Below are 17,645 nucleotides of genomic sequence, written 5' to 3' on the forward strand. Positions count from 1 at the left end.
AAAACAACAAAAACCCAAAAAAACCAGAAAAGAAAGCCAAAGTGAAAATCCTGGAATTGTTTTAATCAGATTATTTGATAAATTAAAAAAGTAAACATGCAGGAGTTACTGTATTACTATCACTTTCCTCACAGGCATACAGTAAGCAACATTTTGCATGGCATGTTAGTCCTGTATAAAGCTATGTATAGTTTTGAATGAAATAATGATCTTGTTCTTTTATTTTCTTTTAATTTTTATTAATATTTGAACTATTCGTTGTCTTAGGCTTCTATAATTGTTGTAAATTTTAATCTCTATTTGATTAACCCTAAGTATTGTCAGTTCAGAGGTTAAACTCTGTTGCTGAAGTCATTCAGAAAAATTTAGCAGAAGTGCAAATATGACAGAAAAAGTAAAACAATATGGCAAAGGAATATTTGCTGACTTAAGAGTGCAGGATCAACACCAATATTTTTCCAGTGATGCTAAATCTCTTGTAACTGCTAAATTGGATTTGTAGTTGAATGAAGTATCAGCTGCTGTTGGACAAGCCCATAAAGGCAGGACGGCTGGCCTTTTGTAGGCAGGGCTTAAAGGACGATTGATATGTTTTAGCACTTCTGGGATTATTGTGATTAAGAGGAAACCATTCTGAATGATAGAGAAAAGGGTGTAAAAATACACAGTCCACAGCTGGTAAGCAGCATGTGTTTGCTATAAGGGGAGGTCATGACTAGTTGATCCTGCTGGTTCTGGTGTTGATTGACAGATAAGAAAGCTTGATATTATGAAGGAGGCAATTTCGTAAAGGAACTGTATTTCAGAGTGCATAAAAGTATAAAATCAAAAGATTGTTAGAATCTGGAAAGGACTCTGTGAGCTAAATGTTCAAAAATATATAGCTGCAAAATTCAACATATGCTGCGAAACTTCAGAGAGAGAAGAGAGTTCAACCCGGTTGTATGTCTGAGAGCTCCACTCAGCAGTTACGAGATAGTCTTTGATATGTCTAGGTTCTCCTCTTTTTTTCCTATACACAAGTGTTAAATAAAACCCACTGTGTAAAATACTAGAAAAAAACCTATGCTAGATATATGAACTTGTAAACTGTTAAGCATCTGGTGAGTCTGAGGTATTTATGTCCCTCTGATTTATGTAATACAGAAATCTTGCATTAAAAACACTGTTTTATTTTTATTAAACACCTGCCTCAAATGTGTAGGCTGTTTTGTCTTATCTCGCCTCTCCCCCACATAGAAATTTAGCTTGTGCCATTGATTGTATTTTTTTTTTTTTTTGAAGCAACCATCTGAACGCTCGCAAATGTACATTTAAATGGTTGGATCTCTGACTCTTTTTAGTGGGGCTGTACCTCTTTCAAAATTTGAGTTTAGCATACCACACAGGAAAGAACACAAGCTTGCCAACTCCTGCTGAGCGTTTTTTCAAGCCTGTGAAAAGAATGAATTATTCAGCAGTAAGCATGCTTACAGCTGGCCATTTGGGAGCTTTGATGTGCGAATCAGGCGGTTGCATGAATGCCCTTATTGTCATGTTATGTGTACACAGTGTGTGAATTATTGAAAATAGTGAGGCCTGAGCCTCATCTGGTAGAGATTACAGTGCAGGCATGCTGGGTGAAGGTCTGTAATTGAAAATCCCCAGATGCTGTTTATTTGGCCTATGTCACATGACCTTCTGCAGTAAGCTTGTCTGAACAAAATGCTGCCGGCATAGGAAGCAGAGCCCAACCCCCCACCCTAAGCCTTCTCAAAACTCAGTATGTGGACGACTTAAACACCTGCCCATAATATTTTTAAGAGCTTAAAATAGATTTGCCCATAACGTTTAAATAGAGGATGTCTTACTTATGGGTTTAAACTGCTTAACCAGTTGTTGACTTATAGAGCTCTTTTATCTACAAGAGGCTTTTTGTTAGCTAATTTAGCTTTCAAATGTCTTCAGAAAACACCACAGAAACTTTTTGTGCAAGTGCTCCCACCACCTAATGTTATTCCAACGGGATGGAGTGGAAAAGTTTAAGACTTGGTCCTGCAATGTGCTGTGCGTTCCCACAAGGTGCTGAGCGTGTCCAGCCCTCCTGCCATCAATAAGGAACACTCAGAACCGAAACTTTTGATAAAAAGAGAAAAACAGAGCCCAGCCCAGCTGTTGCTGAAGTCTGTGGAAAGATTCCCATGAAATACAGTGAGATCCAATCGAGACCCTGGCTGCACTACAAAACAAAGACACTAAGTCCTGCTCGCCTCTCTCCTACGAATGGGCCCAGTAAAGCTAGTGAAAGAGCTTGTATAAGGTGATCAGTATTTGGCATGCTGTCTTTCATCGGGAACGGTTCCCACATTTCCCAGAATGAGGCCTCCTTTAGAGGTGTCACATTGGACATCCAAAAATTCAGGTACCCCCAAACCAGTAGGCCCTGCTGAAAATCTTGTTATGGTTATGAGGCTTTAAAGTACTTTGTCGTGCTTCACTCCCAAGGGCTTGGGGCAATTAACAGCATGTAGCCATTAAAAAAAAGAGGATCTCTGCGTATTTGCTCATTACCTGTATTTTGCTGCTGAATATGAGAATTTCTTTTAAATTAGTGACTGATTTTTCAGGTTATTAAATGGTTTAATTTTCTATGTTTAATTAGTTATTTATTGTTATTATATGGATTTAGAAGTCATCTATTACTGTGAGCTCTGAGTGCAGTGGTTTTATTTGTGTCATTACCATTTCAAATGGGGGGGCCGAAACACCATGCAGCCTTGCATCTAGAAAACCAGAAGGTGCAATTCACCACCATGTTGCTCCAGTTTAATGCTGGCATAACTCCACTGATTTTAGCATAACACTGGAGTGCTACATCAGGGCCAGAGAATGGAAAGCGACCTGGCTTGACAGTTTAAGGGGCCAATCCATTACTGGTGTAAATTGTTTTAGCTCCATGGCAGCTGATCATCTGTCTTAGAGAAGCCATAGAGTGCACTTGGGGGGGGGGCGGGGTGAGAGAGTGTGAGTGAATGCCAGCTGAATTGCCAAGTGTGAATTATGAAAAATCCTTGGGATTTGAGGGACTATTAGAAGTTTGATCATAATTTAAAAACACTCTGTTTCTCCATTCATGGGTATCTCTATGTTTGTGGGTGTGCAGGTATGTAAATATATACTGCAAAAGAATACCTGCTCGTGCCACAATTATTAAGAATTTTGTTTTCACCCAAAAAATGCTTTTACATAGTGTTACGATTGTAAGTTCATCTCTCACTTCCCCCAACCATAAAAAATTTCACTTGACTCATACACAATCTCCCTATAATACAGCCCTCAACAGTCCCGACTTTTGTACTTACAGCATGTTTGTGCTTGCAATAAAAATCCCAAATTAGAAGTTTTACAGTGCAGTTTTTATTTTAATATTTTTAGAACATTTAACCCTTTGGCTCCTTTCCTTGGTTATTTCAGTTTCCTGTAAGATTTTGTGAGGACAGTAGTGGTACAAGGAGTTTAGCTGTAGTTATCAACTTATATTAAAAAAAAAGGCTGTTTCCTAAATCTGTATCTGAAAATATGGGGTTGACTTCCTAGTAGTGCTGATTTATAAGTGAAACAATATGTATATCAACAGGGTTGAAAGTCTCCTTTTCCATGGAATCTTTCCTGAGCAAGTGTTGTCAACTTCCACATAATTTTTCAGTTAGAAGTAAAATCAAATCACTAAGTCTCGTAATTGTAAAGGAAATCTTCTAAATCTGATCCATATTAACTAAAATCATAAATGTCTTCCTTCCGCTACAGAGGGCACTTCAGTGTGATGCTTTTGTATGCAAGAGGAGTCAGGGGTGTGGAGGAGTAAGTGGGTCTCTCTACTGTTTTAAAAGAAGGGCATACAAGGCTGTGAACCCCAGCTTGGAGCTGTGGTCCAAAGTGCCATATGCCTGAAAGAGGTGCAGGCAGGGCCTTTGAGCCTAGCAATGATCTTTGAGTGGTTTGACTCTTGAGTTGATATGCTTGAAGGGGGGTTGCTACTCTCAGATCTCCCTGTTTCTTGAGATGATAGTGGAGGGGGACTTCTCCATAGCAGGCAGGAAGCCTTCTTAGCTGGTCTTGAGGCAGGCAGAAGCCTCCTCGCTTATCCTTTTTCTGCCAGCTATTTTGGGTTGGCTGCTGCTTAGCCTGGAGGAACAGTTAATATGAAGGCTTTAAACTGTGATTTGGAGAAGTCTAGTTCTTTTCATGTGCCAGACAATATTTATCTTGCTTTGTGTGAAGCCTAAAAAATGGTGTTCAGGTTTCTCAGGTGACAATGGCTACACTCATATTAAACTCTTTATTGAGATTTAAATGAGTCTTCCACTTTGGTTAGACTTGGAGCACATTTTTCAGTGCTTGAAAACCATGGCCAATAGAAAATCTGTAAGACTGCGGTCTTGATTTACCTTATCTGCTTGCTCTCTGTTCTTAGCATGGTAAGGGAGAGATCATGTTAGCCCTGCTTGATTTACTCTGCTTAGGGTAGACTTGAGCTTATGTTGTGTGAGAGTTAGCTATCCAGACACTTCAATGGGCCAGCTATCTTCTGGTTCCAATTTTCAGTTTAATTGCTGCTTTTCAGATTGACCAATTTGGATACTTTTCTGGAGTTGTGATTCTAGTAATTTAAAGTTTCTGTTTATTAATGAGTTTGTGCATTCTGATTATTGAAACCTTGCTTAGAGAAGCGGGTAGGTAGCTCAGGCTGAATCCTCAGTTCTGCTGAATTCACGCCCTGTGGCTCTAAGCCAGCTGTATATATACTCCCTTTGCTCTCAGGCTGGCAAGAAGTCAAAACATGGTCTGTGGTATCTAGCTGAAAATGGCATCATGGTTCAGAGTGCTGGCATACACTGGTCAGATGAATAGATTTAGTTCTTGGTTTCGTACATGTTGAGTAAAGTTTCCAGCCTCTATATACCAGCACTATTTTCATTCTAAAATCTAATATGAGAGTGTGCCTAGAACTGGTGTAGAAAACTTGCTTTAGAAAAGCATTAATCTTCTAGAATATTAGTAAAGGGACTTATTTTAAATGTATTTATACCTAAAAAAATTTCTTTATGTAGAAATGCCTGATTCGTGTACACAAATATAGGTGTGTATGTAACTGTTTGCTCATGTAACATTTGGCTCTTAAAATACGGCCTTATGAGTCTTTGTAAAGAGTCACTCATGTTGCATTACCCCTGCAATGACTTATTCCAGATAATAACTCTTAATGTGCTGCAGACCCAAACTAAAGGGGAAGAGAAAGAGAGTGAATTTTATATGTATGAATTTCATACAGTATGTATCTGTTTACAAGCACAAAAAGCCAGTGAACTACAGAAGATCCAGGAAGGCTCTACTCAAGGAGACACTCTCCCCCCTCCATTTAGAGAACAAGACAGAAGAAAACTAAAAATACAGTCCATTAAACTAATAGTGATACAAGTTCTGTTTAGGAAGTACCCATTGAAAAACAGATGCCTTGTTAAAACTGCCATTCTATCCAACAACAGTGAACTAATATGAACAAGAAAACAGCTATGAACACCCTCTCAGCACACACCCTGCCAGTTAACTTGAAAATGCCTTGGTGGATGGTAGAACTTGGTTTCTCAAAGTCAAACGTTTAGCCTTCTCTTACAATATTATCGTTAGCCACCTTATTCTCACTACACCCACACTTCATTTTGGGTATGCTGAATACAAATAGACCTTTTAACTTTAACTTAAACATACCATCTTTTTATCATGTCCCAATTCATGCAGATTATGGAAAGTATAAAGTGAAAATAGGACTTCATGTAGACTTCACTGACCTCCTTGTGAGCAATATTTAAGAAGGAAATTATTTTAAAATAAGTTTGCAGTTTATTCGGTTAGGAACTAAGCCTCCCAGCCATTTTAGAAACTGAAATGCTGACTGTTTCAAACAAATTTAACATAACACGTAATTCTGTCTTATCAGAATTCTGTCCTGAGTTAAGAAAGTTAGGTAGAGAAGGGTATAGTAGATCCTTTTGAAATTAGCCACTTCTTCAGGTGCCTGACAGTATAGACCCAGGTTTTGGCCCATGTGGCTTGGCAGGCAGGCAGTAATAGAATCTGGGAAATCTGCAGCAAGTCTTGACCCTGTGGGACTCTCTTTCCTCAAACAGGGGGGTTCCAGTATTACAGCCAGTAGAAAGCATGAACCCAACTGCTGGTGAAGGGACGTGTCTCCCCAATATCTGGATCTACCTGAGATGGTGGTATTCATGTGTCTGTACAGCTTGAACAGGAATGTATTACATTCCTAATGTCCAATTTGCACTAGAAAGAGAAAAATAAAAGATAAAAAATATTGAAGAATGCCACTTTTGCCTATGAAAAATATATGAACTAAAATGACATTATCATCTCATTCGCCATTTGAGAGCAATACATTTGTACGCTTGTTGCTGTTTGGGCCTCATTGTAAATACTTTTTTGTTTCAGGTAGGAATGAATTGATAGCCAGATACATCAAACTTAGAACGGGAAAGACGCGGACCAGGAAACAGGTAAACAATCCAATGGGAAACTATGCATGTCAGAGAATGACAAAATGTGGCATTTTTGGCTGCAGTGGCTGTCTGTGCTTCAGCTCTGATGAGATGATATGTTGAGTTCATGACTCTGCGCTGCTTAAAAAAAAGTTATTGTTTGTTATGTTTTCATCATTTCAGTGACCATTATTAGGCATATTTTAAATTAACTTTCATACATATGTAGCTATTATTCCCTGAATGTGAAAAGAATGTTTTGTAAGTCAAACTACAAACAAAGCATCTTGCATTAATCTTCTATAAAGAGGATGATAGAATGTAGTTATTCTGATACGATCAATAATGGAACAACCAAATATCTGGTTAAATGTCTAGTTACTTCATCTAAGTAGCCTTAGATGTGTGTTTGGGGGGGAAGGGCAAAAGGGGAAAGGATTCAGAAAATTTGTTCTACTTATTTGCCCCATTCCTGATCAGTAGTTGTTAGAGAGGGGAAGAAAAGAGTTGTCTGAGAAGAGACTTTGTTCTCTTGATTTGTAACCACAGGAAGATTTCATTCGTAAGCAAGTCAGCATAAACCCCTAACTAGTCTTTAGTCTGTTTCTGATTATTATTACATATTCATTAAGTTATCTCATATGACTAGATCCTTTACTTTCTATACCCACAATGATTAGCCGTCTTGCAGATACACACTTTAATCTTTGTGTAATTTACGTTTTGGTTACTAGTGTGTTAGTTTTTTAAAAAGCTTGCAAATCACAGAATCCCACTCACTACTTTAATTTTGAGCGTTAGATTCTAGTTCTCCCCCTCAGTGCGTCTTGCAAAGGCTTTTACCCATGCATGGTATGCATGTTTTATAGCATGTAATGCTGACTCAACACAAATAAAGATGTCTGCTGCCAGGGCTCACATTTAAAGTGCTCTGAATTGGGTGACATTTTCACTTGGATAATGTCATTGGTCAAGTAGGAAGAAACTTAAAGAACAAAAAACCCCCATGAGAAATGAGAGAAACTGCAATAAGTAGAGAAGGCATAAACAATACATAGGCAAAGAAATCCAAATATCCAAAGTTCTGCTTTCTCATGCCTGTGCAATCTTCATTAGTTTGGGAGTTGCGCAGGTGTAACTGAGAGTGCAGAATGATTGGAAGCCTTAAACTACATGGCCTGGATCCTCAGCTGTTGTAGGGGTGTGGACAGATGTAACAATTAAAACGTTTCAGATGCCTTTGAAATGTTCCAAAGGGTCAGCAGGACACACATACAAGCCCTTTGAAACATTCCAAAAGTGGCTGAAACCTTCTAAAATAGTACCTCCCAAAATGAAGTACTATTTTGGAGTGTTGCACTTGTTATGCCTGATCAGGGAGGGAGGGAAATAGGGGTGGACAGCCTCCCTACTATCTGTCTCTGAGTCCTGGGGCACTGTTGGGACCCTGCTGAGACCTGGGCACTCCCTCCCCTTCCCCCCACCCCCCACAAACTTAAATCACTTCTCTGTGTTCTCAGCTATATCCTCCTGACTACCTCCTGTCCCTATGAAAGAGGAGAAGGGAGGGTGGAAAAAGGAGCCATCAGTTGCTGCTGGCTCCTCGAGCACCCCTGTCTGGCACTAGAGGAGCTGCACAGTTTTGAAACATTCGAGCCAGGAATGGCACAGGAGCCATGTGTGCATAGAGAGGCGTGGGACCCTATGTGTGTCTCCTATCTGAAATGTTTCCTTTATAAAATATTTCTAAGCACATTTCACTTGGAAATAGCTTCTTTAGAGCTCAGAGAGCCATGATGATTTATATGAGCTGAGACCTGGTCATGCCTACACACATGTACAAAATACTTCTTGCTGTTTTCATAAGGTTTGATTCTCATTGCATTTGAGAATTCTTTAACAAAACTGAAAAATGCAATAGTGTTAGTATATGTGCAGGGGAAACCCAGATCTCCACTGTCACCCCTAGATGAGAAAAATAAAAATGTTTCAAAATCCAGTATGTATACTGGACTATAACAATGTTTAATTTAAATACACACTCTTTGGTTTTGAGAATTCGTTAAGACTTTTATCCAAGTTGGCCTTCAGGGATCAGGCTCTGTTTAAACACTATAGAACAGTGGTCTCCAATATTTTCAACCTTTTTAAGTTGGAGATCGCTTTTTGAATTAAAAAGCAAACCAAGATCTACCGTGTGCCACTGCCACACCTCCACCCCTTCAGGTCAGTCTGCGACTAGGGAATGGGGGAGCAGATTGCGGCAAAGGGAGAAAAAATTATTGGGCGGTGTGCCCCCCCCCACATTTAAGTCTGTGGGGGAATGGGTGGGGGGAGTGGAAAGGGTCCTGGCGGTAGGGGGGAAGATCAAGCCCCAGCCGTGAGGGAGGGAGTGGGGCATAGGTAGGAGCAAGGGCTGCGCTGAGTGGGGCCCTGGCCAAGCCAGGTGGTGGGACAAGTGGAGGCCTGGGGGGGCCCCGGCACTCTGCTTGTCCCCCACTCTCCCCAGCCCCTGCTTCTGTCCATGCTCTGCTTCCTCCCTCTCTGCTGGGCCTCAGTTTGCCCCCACCTCATGGCCGTGAGAGGGAGTATGACTGGAGAAGGGGCAGGCCTGGCACAGGCAGGGCGCCGAAGGGGTGGGCACGCAGCCCAGGGGGAGGCATGCCCCCAGATACGCATGCCGATTGAGCCAGCTGCTGTTGTGGGTTGGGGCCAGGGCAGCACCAAGCTCTTCCTGGGGAGCTTGCCCAAGCTGTGCCGCAAGCGGTGGCCCCTGGCTGTGTTGCACACTGAACAAGACACCACTGCCAGGCACTGCTGCTGTCCCACTTCTGCTTTATTGCTCTGAGCTGCTGGTCCCGACCTGAGGGTGGCCTGTGTTAGCTGTGCAGTGCTGGGGATGGAGGCAGGACTGGAGTGGGGCACCTGCCCAGGGGTGCTGCCACCTGGCCTGAGGTGTTGCTCCCAGGCAGCTGCCCCACTTCAGTTCTGCCTCTGCCCCCAGTGCTGCACTGCTGACACAGGCCACCCCCAGCTCAGGACAGGCAGTTCAGAGTAATAAATCAGCACTGGGACAGTGGCAGTGCTCAGCAGTAGTGCCTTTTCTCAGAGGTGCAGCACAGCTGGGGCCTGTGGCATAAACAGGCCCTGGCTTTCAGCGCAGCTCAGGCAAGACTCCCGGGAAGAGCCTGGTGCGACCCCAGCCCCAGCCTGCAGTGGCAGCTGGCCCAGCCGGTGTGCAGATCTGGGGGCATGTGCCCCCCTGCCGTCCTGGGCTGTGTACCCCCACCTCTTCCCTGTAACCTGCCTATATAGGGCCTGCCCCTGTTTCAACCACACTCCCTGTCTCACTCATGCTGCAGCTGCCCTCGCTGCCTGGCATTTGGGGTGGCCTATGCCCACCAGTCTGTGCAGTGGAGGCAGCTGTAGTTGTGGGCTGGGCTTTGCGCCCCATGCCCCACTGCAGCTGGCCCAGGAGCAGCTCGATGCTACATGTCTCTCACCGCTGGACTGAGCCTTATCCCCTGCCCGCCCAGCGGCACGATGCACATGGTGTTGGGTCACTCCTGGGCTAGCTGCAGCAGATTTTGGGGCACAAAGCCTAGCCTGCAGAGGTAGCTGCCTTGCCGTGTGCACAGATTGGGGGCACATACCCCCCCAGGCCTCTGCCAGGGTGCGTTCAGCAGTGGGAGCCCCCCCTCCCCCATGCACCTGGACAAGCTCCCTGTACTCAGCCCTCCCACCTAGACCTCCACTTACCTGGTGGCAGGGTGCATGGAGGGGGATTGTCCAACTCACCCAACCAGGTCTGGTGGCAGGGAGCTGTGGCTCAGCCCAGCCATGTGCGTCTTGCCGCTTGTATGTCCTGCCGCTCCCGATCGCTGAGCCTCTGACAGTAGACCTCAGTCTAGAGTGGGGCTTGCCAGACTGAGAGAGACTGTCAGGTGCTCCCCAGTCGACTGGTAGATCACGATTCACCGGTTAGTGACACTGCTGTGGAGTATTGTTGCCCTAAGAACTGTGAGTTGCTTTAAGGTACAATGACCACAGAATTTTTATAAAATGGGAATAAGAATGCCTCTTCTCTGTGTCCTTTGTCTGGCTTGCCTATTTGCATTATAATCTCTTGAGGGCAGAGATAGTCTTCAACTCAGTTTATGTACAGCTCCCAGCACTCTCGGCTCTGATTTTAGTTCAGTAGTTCAAACTTGCAGACAATACAGCTACAACAGCAGCAGCAGTGGTAACAATTATAATAATGCAAGTGAGAGATTTCTCTATTAGCTTTTGTTGTTATTGCAGTTTAAAAATATTGTATTTGTGAATGTTTAATAGTTTAATTGCTCAGCAGCTTGCATAATTTAATCCATTTTCATCCCCATTGTAATGGATTGTAATGCATGCTTGAGCAAACATGAATGTAAGTCACAGATCGTGATCATTCAGTCATCGCACTGGCAAAGTTTCCAGTAAAGTCAATCTGGCGCAGGACTGGGTTTCATACTAGTACGTTTATCATTGAAACTAAATATGTGAAGATAATGGGCCAAATTCAGGCATTGTATTGGTTGATTTCAAAGTTGTTGCCTCTGCTTCCATTACATCAGTCTTGTAGACATGTGATTGATGTTCAGGTTATGAAGAAATGCAGTTTTACAGTATGTTTCATTGAGATCTGTAGTATGTCAGTATTTTATCAGTTGCTGCAAAATGTAGAGCTGTTAATGGGATCAAAATGCAGGCTGAAGAATGTGATCAATGTTTTCTAATATTTTATGGTGCCACATCAAATATTGAAAACTGCCAGGTGCTTGATTCTGTATGCCCTGCAGAGGTGGGTAGTTCCTACTCATGCAAGTAGTCCGTTTGACTATGACTCCTTGAATGAGTAAAGGCTACTCATCTGCACATGGGATTTGTACAGTTCGTAACAGTGGGTATGTGGTCCACCTTGCATCCTGAACAGTGTCATCACTTCTCTTTTATAACAGAACGTTTAACTTAATACATTAAGAAGAAAAAAGTTTAATCAAGTCACTGCAGTGATGACCCATATTGTTTAAGCCTTGGTGCTAGAGCTTGGTATCTGGCTGGGAATGTGGTATCTTTAACAGCAGAGCTTACTGAAGATGCAAATAACTCCCCCCCTCCCCCAGAAAAAAAGTAATTTAAAAAATAGATATTTTAAATTTGATTTCCTTTTTGTTTTTCTTTTGTTTTTTTTTTTTTATAAATCTGAACAATGTAGGTGTCTAGTCACATACAGGTCTTAGCAAGAAAGAAAGTTCGAGAAATTCAAGCCGCCATTAAGGTACGTTTGGCTTGCCCAGTTGTAGGGGGCTTTTCATCTCCATGGTTACAGGCTTTTCCTTTGTTTCCTCCCTTCCCCTACCCTGCAGGTGTCTAGTCACATTCAGGTTCTTGCCAGAAGGAAATCTCGTGATTTTCATTCCAAGCTGAAGGTATGCGCTTTTCTGCTTTTGGGCTTGTGGTTGCTATGCATTTCACTTCCTGTTTTCCATGGTGATTGGTGAATGCCTGGTGCTGTGATTCTTGTAACCTAGTTTTCTTGCATGTGGTAGCTGTTTACATTTCTCTGTGTTTAATCTCTGATTTCTGCACTAGCATCCACATCAAAAATATTATTTTAACCCTATTCAAATGCAAAGTGAGCTACTCTTTGCAACTTCTCAGCACCTAAACATGATTGTTTTTTTTAACACATTAGTTTTTTAACAGTTTAGTGGTAGATTGTTAGTGTATTTAAATAAAAGGAGGTTTTTTTGTGCACTTGTACACAAAAAAACATTTCTATATTAGTAATTGGAATTGTGATGCTTCTTTTCTTTTTCAAAATGCTTTTATTCGGTGCTTTTGAAATGCTTTCACGAATACTTACAAATAGATTATTTGCTCTAAACACCAGACAGCACAGTTTATCTAGAAACTGTCGGCTGGGGTTTACAGAGTACTGTCTAGTATCCTTTTAAATTAAATACTTTACATTTGTCTTGAAAACATCTTTTCCAAATTTAAAACATTTATGTTAATTTTATTTATTCTTTGGAGAGTTTGTCAGCATCATGTTCAGGGAATATTACATATGCTTGTTTATTTTAACTCAATAAATTGTACATGCCCCCATTTTTTCAGTTTCCCATAAGGAAGTTTCCTAGGCTAAAAGGAGCCTCTTGAAAATGACTAATAAGCATCTTTGCAAAAATTTCCAAGGGAAATCTGGTATTGTGCTGTGAGGGTTTTTTGTTTTTGTTTTTATTAATATTACTTATAATGCAAGGATGTTGTAGATTTTTTTTTAAAAAAAGAAACATGTAAATCTTTTACTTCTCTTCCTTTTTTTTTCTTTTTGCTGGTTTTTTTTTTCTTCAGACAGGACAAATCTTGTTTTTGTTCTAACTGAAAAACAAAATGTTTCAGAAAGTGATTTCATAGTACTAAGTGGTGAACACTGTGGATGCTTACCACAGTTCTGGAACTACAGTGTCTAAATAACAGACTGGCTTTATAACAGGTCTATTTGACAGAAGCATTTGGTTTTCAGTATGTAGTGGGCAGCATGCTGGCAAGCTTGTATGGCTGTTGGTGGCTGGCTTTTTAGCTGCACTGGCTGAGCAGTTGGGATTCATGAAGAACAACTAAGACTTAAACATACTGCTTTTTAACCAACGGTGCAATAATACAGAGATGTATAGTAATGTAAGACAAAATTATCAAACCTGGGTGCCTAAAATTAGACATCCAAAGCCAGATTAAGGCACCTAAGTGGCCTGACTTTCTAACACGCTGAGCACCTGCAGCTCCCATTAACTTAGATGAGAACTGTGAGTTCTCCGGACTATGAAAATCAGGAAGCTTATGTAGATGCCTGAATGTAGATTTAGGAGCCTAACAAAATGTTGTCCTTAAGTTTTTTTGGAAAAGTTATAAATATGTTTTTTATGACTCCAGCTAAAGTGCCTTAAAATATGAAAATACACTATTTTAAAACAGAACTATTCTTTATTACTGCACCTGCTGTATGATTCCTTCTGAAGCTTTTCACAGAGCAAGGCAGAAAACTAAAACCCAGTGATATTTAAATATTCCCTTTTCTTAGGCTACTCTGTAGGCATTTACAATGACTAGATATCAAAAAAGTTTTTGCTAAGGTTGTTGATTTTTAAGGTGCTGTGCTAAAAGGGACCAGCCTGCTAGTATTATTAGTATTATCCATCTTGTATGTAATGCTTTTTTTAAAGCCTACTCTTCTCAGATGAGTGCAGAATAGTGGGTTGCAGCTCTTTTAGAGTTGAGTAAGAAGCCCTATAGTGGACCAGTGAAATTAACTCCACAGTTCTGGTGCTCCTTTCACTTTCATGCCTTACTAATTCTGACAGTTCTCCACAAGATAGTCCCTTGAGGTCTCTGGAAAATATATGTAGCAATGATACAGAAAGCATTTTTTTAAAAAAGGGGCAGTATCTTTAAAATTCAAATTTGCTAAAAGTTCTGTGAATAGAGTAGCACAAGGAAGAAAATAGGCTGGAGAAACACATTCTTAAATTTTGCTCTGAGAAATAACTAGCTGTGCTCACAAATCATATAACCAGCCTTTTTCACTAAGAGGAAGGGGAAGGGGAAACCCAAGACCTTGCCTGTTCCTCCCATCCCTTAATGGGAGCAGTTTTATTTTATCTCCAGTGTCCTAGCCTCCATGGGGCTGGTTTCTGTGAGCCAGTGACAGTATTTGACCTCTCGCCCCAAAACAAAGGGTATCTAGCATGTGGAGGGGATGAGCACATCCATGATTCTTCCCAAGCAGATGGCCCACCACTGCTGTGTTCTTGTTAAACTTAACAGGTTTAAGTAGCAAGGCCTGCTGGATGTACCTGCCTCTTATAATGTCTGCACAGTCATATCCAGATAAAATGCAGATTCCACAGATTTCTTTTTCCCCAAAAACGGAGGAGTTCAAATTTTGGGGGGGAAGCTAGTTGCCGTGAGCAAGGCAGCTATCATTCTACCTGCGCTTTAGGAAGAATCTTACTTCTCCAGATGTTTTGTATTAGAAGGATTGTCTGATTCATGTAGCAATAAAAAATTCTGCATCTAGCCACCCACACTGCCCAGCATACTCTGAAAATCACCTTCAGGAAATGATTAGAATGGAAGAACCAGATAGATTTTGGCACCCAGGGAATTTACATTTACTTTCTGTGCTATTTTAGCACCAGTCTGGAATGTCCCCCAGAACAGGGAGGTTATGCATTTTGTTTCTTGTAGGCATGGAGGCGCTAATAGTTTGCTATATGAGCATCATCACCAGCAGTATCATCTTTTTCAGATGCCTTTGAGCATCACTCAACAAGTAAAAGCTAACTGGATGCATAGTATCTGACATAAGAATGAATATTATTCATTTGGTATCTCAGCCCCTGCATTAACTATTGTTGGCCAGTCATGTAGTCCTACATGGAGCTAATACTAGGAATTACTTTTTTATAGAATAGTTTGGGTAGTATTCAGGGAACCAGTCAACACTTACAAATATATATGCCTCCAATTTCGTAATGACTGCATGAAGAGAAAGTCGTGTTAATGGAAAGAATCCAAGGATGTTTTCTGTCTGTCCATAACTACTCATTCAGATCAATTCCTGAGTGATGATCTTCCTCAAGTTCTTCATCTCATGTCAGAAAACTGTTCCCTAACGTGCTTCAACTACAGAGTATCCCATATAAACCTGGTAACTTTCTATGGAGCAGTTCAGCAATTGCTTTGTTGGTGTTTCTAGGGGTATTTGGGACTGAATCAGCACTGGAGCATGCAGGACTTCAGGCTGGTGGTGCTTTATGGTAGATGTACTACCCTAGCCCTTAGTCCAGTTATTCTCAACCTTTGAAGGGTACTGCAGGAAGTGTGAGGAGATGAGCACAAGCTTGGCCACTCCCTACCATCACTGCCCTGGCCCTCTGCAAGGACATAAGCACTGTAGTAAATAATTCAGCTTTTGAAATGGGGTAACATTCAATTCACAGAAGTTATGGAGGGATGCCTTGAGTCTAATGAGGAGTACCTTGAATCTAAAAAGCCTGCAAATCACTGCTGTAATCCATCTCTTGGCCAGTAATTTTTGACGTGCCTAACTCTTATGTTGGACTGTAGGGCTGCCTATACAGGTGTTTGGGGGGGGGTGTTTTCATTAGAGCGGTTCCCGGGCAGCCACTCTAGTTAAAATGCCTCAGCATGACATATATTAAGTTTTTACATGTTTAAAAATGGCCACAGGATGCAGTATCTAAACCTCATTCGACAAGAGCCCTGTGGTTATTTTTAAATTCAGGAAGGTTTAATACACGTGATGCTGTATTTTAATTGGAGCACAGCTCCAACATGTTCTAATTAGAATGCCAACAAGCATGTGCATAGGCAGCCAAGGGGTCTGACTATTTATCCCAGCAAGACATGGGTCTTTTGCCTTGTTCCTGGTCTTACAGTAAACAACTTTGGATCTGAAGGTACCTTGTAGGTTTAATTTAAACCGGAAGATCATTCTACCTACCCTTTATCTAAACCAAGCTAATGATAAGGAGAATATTTGGCACTCTTGCTAAGGAATTTAAGGCATCTGATCTTACGATTATCCTCTGCCAGGATCCCAGCTATCATTGCCCTAGGAAATGGGTGGTATAATGTTGAAGCTCACCTAACTTATGATACTTCTTACCTCCTCACTGTAAAGTCTGTTTGACAGGGCCAGTGTGCCTTTAATGTATGCCAACAGCTGCTCCAAATTGCTGGAATTTAGCTTACAAGGAGCAGAAGTTTTATCTGTTAATATTAACACTGCATCTCCGAGACACCAATCTAGAATGACTCACAGATCTATTGCCAGTAAGGTTTGACATTCTAGTTCCTTGTAGGCCAGGAGATCAGATAATGTAGTTTTAGGGGCCTGATCTTCCCCTCACTCAAAGAGTGATGGAAATTTTGTCTGGAAACGGAGCGCAGGAGAAAATTCTTTGGGCATCTACACACGTGCGGTGGGGTGGGGAATGCTTTAATCAGAGCGGCTCTCACATGGGTTGCAGCCTTTTCTCTCAGAGTCGCACTAATTAAAGCACCCATAGTGTCATGTGTATTCAGTGTCCTGCACCTCAAAATGGCAGTGGGGGCATTTTAATAAAGTTCATTCGATGAGCTAAAATGTTAAATTACCCTGCTGCCATTTTGAAATAGAGGACGCTGAATACACGTGGTGCCAAGGCTGCTGGAGGACACTAATTAGCATGCTCCAGCAGACTCTATTAATTGAGTCTGCTCCAACACATGGTAATTAGCACGGGTCAGAGCAGCAGTCCATCATGTGTATAGGTGCCCTTTGTGACAGAACTTATAAGGGAGTTGTTTTTGAAGACAGGTACTCTTACTCAGGTGGGAAAGGCTGCAACCCATTGTTCTGAAGACCAAGAAACAACTGTATCAGGGAAAAAATTCTGCTTTGCTTTCTCCACATTGGTAGTGGAGCCAAATCCTTGTATCCGCTATTGAAGTCAATAGGAGTTTTGCTTAAATAAAGAAAGAGACTGCATAATTTGAGTAAGAGTCTCTTTGACTTTGATTTCAGGTATTCTTTCATAGTATAAGATTAATTAAAGAGCAAAAAGAAGCATTAAAATGCCTACAGTTCATACACATTACATGTTTTAAAATCCATTATTCTACATTCTACATTGAAAGATAAAAAAGAAAATATTGTTTTCAATCATAGAATGCTAAAGATAGCTCTATAATTTTTAAATGAACAATGATAAAAGCCTTGAAAAATTCCCTTTGATCTGAATGGAGTCTTCAGCATTTTGAAATACAATAAGATGGATTAATTGCTACTCATTAGGCAGCAAGTTGGGACAGCTTTGAATGCGCATTCTCTTCTTGGCATTAGCTATTGCCTGGCTGAAATAGCCAGCTTTTGTATTTACTACTGTCTTCTCTAATAATAAGCAAATTGGAGATGGGGGCTAGAAACATTCAAGTGCTCTCTATCTTTTGTCCAGAACAATTGTATATTTTCATGATTTGTTTATCTTTTTTGAGCTGCAGCTAATAATT

The 17,645-nt window shown here is 41.2% G+C and overlaps 1 protein-coding gene across 2 annotated transcripts in view; it reads left to right on the forward strand.

The window, feature by feature from the left end:
* TEAD1 (TEA domain transcription factor 1) overlaps window positions 1-17,645 on the forward strand; it is a 150,759-nt gene that overhangs the window by 74,652 nt on the left and 58,462 nt on the right. The window contains exons 2-4 of one of the 2 annotated variants that reach the window (XM_019551497.1): window positions 6,487-6,551; window positions 11,782-11,844; window positions 11,933-11,995. In XM_019551497.1, coding sequence (XP_019407042.1) covers window positions 6,487-6,551; window positions 11,782-11,844; window positions 11,933-11,995 — 191 coding nt within the window. The remainder of the gene's footprint in view (window positions 1-6,486; window positions 6,552-11,781; window positions 11,845-11,932; window positions 11,996-17,645) is intronic. The other variant, XM_019551498.1, reaches the window with a different exon arrangement.

Source organism: Crocodylus porosus, unplaced genomic scaffold, assembly GCF_001723895.1.
Source record: "Crocodylus porosus isolate Cpor-Errol unplaced genomic scaffold, CroPor_comp1, whole genome shotgun sequence".
Taxonomy (NCBI): Eukaryota; Metazoa; Chordata; order Crocodylia; family Crocodylidae; genus Crocodylus; species Crocodylus porosus.